Source organism: Malurus melanocephalus, unplaced genomic scaffold, assembly GCF_030028575.1.
Source record: "Malurus melanocephalus ecotype Western Australia unplaced genomic scaffold, MMel_1.1 scaffold_385, whole genome shotgun sequence".
In the NCBI taxonomy this organism is placed as follows: Eukaryota; Metazoa; Chordata; class Aves; order Passeriformes; family Maluridae; genus Malurus; species Malurus melanocephalus.
This window is the reverse complement of record NW_026623617.1, coordinates 377,209-381,255: the sequence shown is the minus strand read 5'-3', so window position 1 is coordinate 381,255 and position 4,047 is coordinate 377,209. Positions and strand designations below refer to the sequence as shown.

Here is a 4,047-nt window from a genome sequence, read left to right as displayed (position 1 = left end):
CCGGGCCGCGGCCCTCCCGCTCCGAGCCCGCCTGGGCTGCACCCTTTGTGTCTGCCGGCGCTTCCTGGGGAGCCCCTCCGCCAAACGGGGGTGCGGGTGCCGCTCACCCCGCTGTGGGGGGCAGGGAGACTCCGACCCCGCATCCCGGCACTCCCGCTCGGCGAGGGGGCTTGGGCTGGAACGGGGAACACCGCAGAAAGTCACGGTAATAGCGACAGTAGCTGCACAGAGAAGTGATTTCTATTTTTTGGTAGTGATGAGCTACAAAATAAAATTAGAAGCCAGTTGTGACTGAAACTCAGTGCTATGAGTGCGACTCCAGAGTGCACAGAAGGACAGAAGATGGGCTTTTTATTTATTTTTGTTTGCGCTAATTTCATCTTACTTGTCCTTTAGGCCATGTTTATCTGTTCTTGGTAAGTTTTTCTTGGTCTCCCTTTTCCACACCCAGGGAGAACACACATGTTAACTACAGGTAAATTCAAATTTTGCTCCGGAAGAATGTCAAGGAATTGCAGTTTAGTACAGTTCCAGAGATGAACAGTACAGTTTTTTTATTATTTTTTGATTTAAGGTTGATAGTGGATTTTTTTTTGAAGGGAAAGAAATCTGGATAAAAGTATGTATGAATGTTTTTTGATGTCTTTTTTGGCTCTTGACTGTATTTCTGTAAAATAAGCAGTAAATACAAAGTCAGGATCATAATTTGGCATCTTTTCACCCTCTGGAATATATTTGGTGTCAGTGATGCATTTTAAGCAACATAATATGTTTTAATGCAACTTTTTTYCTTCCTTCAAAGGTGGTGAAAAAGACAATATCAAGATGAGTAAAAAGCCTCCAAATCGTCCTGGAATCACATTTGAGATTGGTGCTCGTTTGGAGGCACTGGATTATTTACAAAAATGGTATGGAAGACATTGTGTAGTATTTGCTGAGAGTATAATTACTTTGTGTACTTTGTGTGCTTTGATAACTGATCATAAAAACCACTGCACCTATTAACTGAAATTTCCACATGTGAACTTCACTAATTTCCATCTAAGTTTATTAAAAATGTTAGCTTTTAGGAAAGTATTCTCTCTTKAGAAATCGAGCTAAACTTTTCTATGGGTTCTTGTTTATTTGTTTTGAGTGGCTTGGGCAGCCATAGAAGCAAAGAGTCTTTCTGGAGTAATGCAGATTTCAGTGTTGTGGCAAAGGTGATTGGTGTGTCAGTGTGRCAAACTTCATGGTCAAAGACTTCTTTTGGTTTCATTTGAAGGCATGCAAGGGGAGTTGTTTTGTATTCAGTTGTCACATTTCACAGGTTCACAAAACTGATTCTAAAAAAAAAATCAGAAACATCCTGAGTTGGAGTTTGTGGGATAGGCACATACAGTCATGTTTGTATGAAACAGCTGGAGGAGTGAAGTATTTTAAACTGTGACTCTGCAGCCACCCAGGTGTATTGTGAGTTCAAAGACTGTAAAATGGAATTTGTGGGCACAAGCAACCATGCTGCACAGCATATGTATTGTGAAAGGAGCTGTTCTGATGAAATAAACTATTCGTCAAAATTTTATTAAAGCAAGTGAACTAATTTGTTGATGTGCCCTGGTCATGSTAGCTCCATTTGAAAAATTCCTGGTTTTGTTGAAGCAGATAGTGGTTGATGCTTTTACTCAAAAGTCTTAGCTGCTCTCTGATTTATTAGGGCTAGGAAATGTAGGGGTGTCTACCTGCTYTTTTGTTGCATTCCTGGAGAGCTCAGCATGTTCCTGGAAATAGCTGATCCTGTTAACTCCAAGTGATGTGAGAGAAGTCTGTGCATTATTGACCTGTCTGCCCGAGTATTACATGCTCTGTATAAAAAGTTGATTAAAACTTTTTATTTGTMGGGCTTTGATTTTAATTATAGGAAGAGTGTTTGTTTTAATAAATGGACTCTAAAAATGGACTCTAAAAGACTTCATTTACAGTACCATTCTTGTTCTTACCTGCTGCTGTAGAGGGGGTTTTCAGCATACTGATTGTACAACTGTATGGCAGGATAAGGAAAACATCCAAATAGTGCARTGAAACCTTTTATAGCATCTTCTGTGACTAGCGATAGTTGGTTGATGGAATCAGGTAAAAAAAGTTAATATGTAAAAGTAACTTCAGCTTAATTGTATCCAGAAAATATCACTGAMCCCACAGTGTATAGTTTGTGTCCGATCTGCCCGGCCTTTTCWCAGGGAGGGGTGGCGTGTCAGCTCTGGAGTTCTTGTCTACATTTGAGCTGTCAGGCATGGGCCATGTCACAAGCTCTGTAGCTGAGTTGCTGGATATTTTCAGGAAGAATAGAATTTATCCTGAACTTTCCAGGAATTGATTCAGCATCTGTACCACCAGGTAGACCAGGTCAAGTTTAAATGCATGTAAACTTTTGTGGTGCCATTTAAGAAGAAAGTTAATATGAAAATTTACCAGTTGCAGCAACAATGAAAACAGGACTCTTTCAAATGAACTAGTAGTACAAAATGAACTGATAATACAAAACCAAATAGCTTGTGACAGAAAGTCTAGTGTTATGTTATTATTAGGGTGTCAAGGATTGCAATGATAGTCTATGGGATTTKTTTTCTTAGCTTTTTGTTGCATAAGGGGGTGGTAAATGTTCTTTAAATTCTTTCTATATATAATCTGTATGCATTCCCCTCATTTGCATGCAGAAATACATACTTCAAAGAAAATAAACTTGCTGAACTTACATAAAATCTCTTTATTATTTTTTAACAAAAGCCAARTTGAAGAGCATTGATATTGCTTAGCTCAGTCTTTCTACAAGTGACAAATTGAGAACACTTGCTGAAAAATAGCCCTTAAAAAGGTTTTAAATTTTTTCCTCCATTTTTCTGAAAGCTTGCTGTCATCTAATGATCATGAGTAGTTAAGATGTTAATCAAGAAAGGCTTCTAGAGGATGTGAGAAAAAATACAGTAAAGTATATTTTTCTTTTCTGAGGTACTTTTGCAGGTCTTAATTTTTTAACTGTGTAGTAGTTGCTGAAATGCAACTCATGGCATCTTTATGTTCTGTAAGCTTTTGGGATGTCATTGGTGTACCTTGACTATTGCTTAAAAGCCCTGTAGTTCTAAATGAAATTTTTGCAGACAGTGTTTGGATCACTGATATCACTTGTYGTGTACCATGACAGAGTAGAAAAAAGCCTGGTCAAACCAGTCATCAAAGACAGGCTGTCAATGAGTGTGTTTATTTTTGCTTTATTGTGGATGTAACTGCAATTGCTGCTTTATCAAGTACAGCAGTTTTGCTGTTGCAGAGATCATCTTGCATAAAGAATTTCTACCACTTGTTCCATTTAAATTCACTAAAGCAAACYATGAACTGCAAATCTAATCAAAATTGATGTGATCATCTGTCAGCAGATAATAAATGAGATGGGATTGAAAATTGTAAAACAGAAAATTATTAAGTGTATGAGATGATCAGGGGTCTGGAGTGTATGACCTATGAGGAGAGAGTGAGGAAATGACTTGTTTAGCTTGGAGAAGGCTTTGGGAATTCCAACTATCAGCCTTCCAATACCTACAGGASTGTCATAGCGAGACTGTCTTAGCCAAGCTCTACAGGTAGTTAGAGGACAAGACAACAGACATACACTGAAATGAGAGATTCAGACTAGGTTCAAGGAGAATCTTTTGCCCCATGAGACTGTCAAGCAGTGGATCAGGTTGCCTGAAGAGTTTGTGGTGTCTCCAGCATGGGAGGTTTTCAAGACTGGGATGGATGAAACACTGGAAAACCTGGCCTGTTGCCGTAGCTGGACCTACTTTGAGTGGGAGGTTGGACTAGCAGCTTTCTGAGGTAGCTTTCAGTTTGAATTCYCCTATGATCTCATACAATACGTGTGCATACACCCCCTTCAGCCTCTCACTGACAAAGCAAATGAAAAAGCAGTAAAGCCTGCAAGTGCATGTGTGTGTGTAAGACTTAATCTGTCAGCTCCCACAACTGTCCCTGCAAAGCTTGATGTATTTAAAGATGCATCTCTTCCTATTT

The 4,047-nt window shown here is 39.2% G+C and overlaps 1 protein-coding gene across 4 annotated transcripts in view; it reads left to right on the top strand.

Moving 5' to 3' along the window:
- The first annotated feature begins 108 nt into the window (after window positions 1-108).
- Window positions 109-4,047, top strand: part of PHF20L1 (PHD finger protein 20 like 1) — a 57,375-nt gene continuing 53,436 nt past the window's right edge. For 2 of the 4 annotated variants that reach the window (XM_057379071.1, XM_057379069.1), the window contains exons 1-2: window positions 109-205; window positions 803-908. In XM_057379071.1, coding sequence (XP_057235054.1) covers window positions 826-908 — 83 coding nt within the window. In that variant the 5' untranslated portion in view covers window positions 109-205; window positions 803-825. The remainder of the gene's footprint in view (window positions 206-802; window positions 909-4,047) is intronic. The other 2 variants (XM_057379072.1, XM_057379073.1) reach the window with 2 other exon arrangements.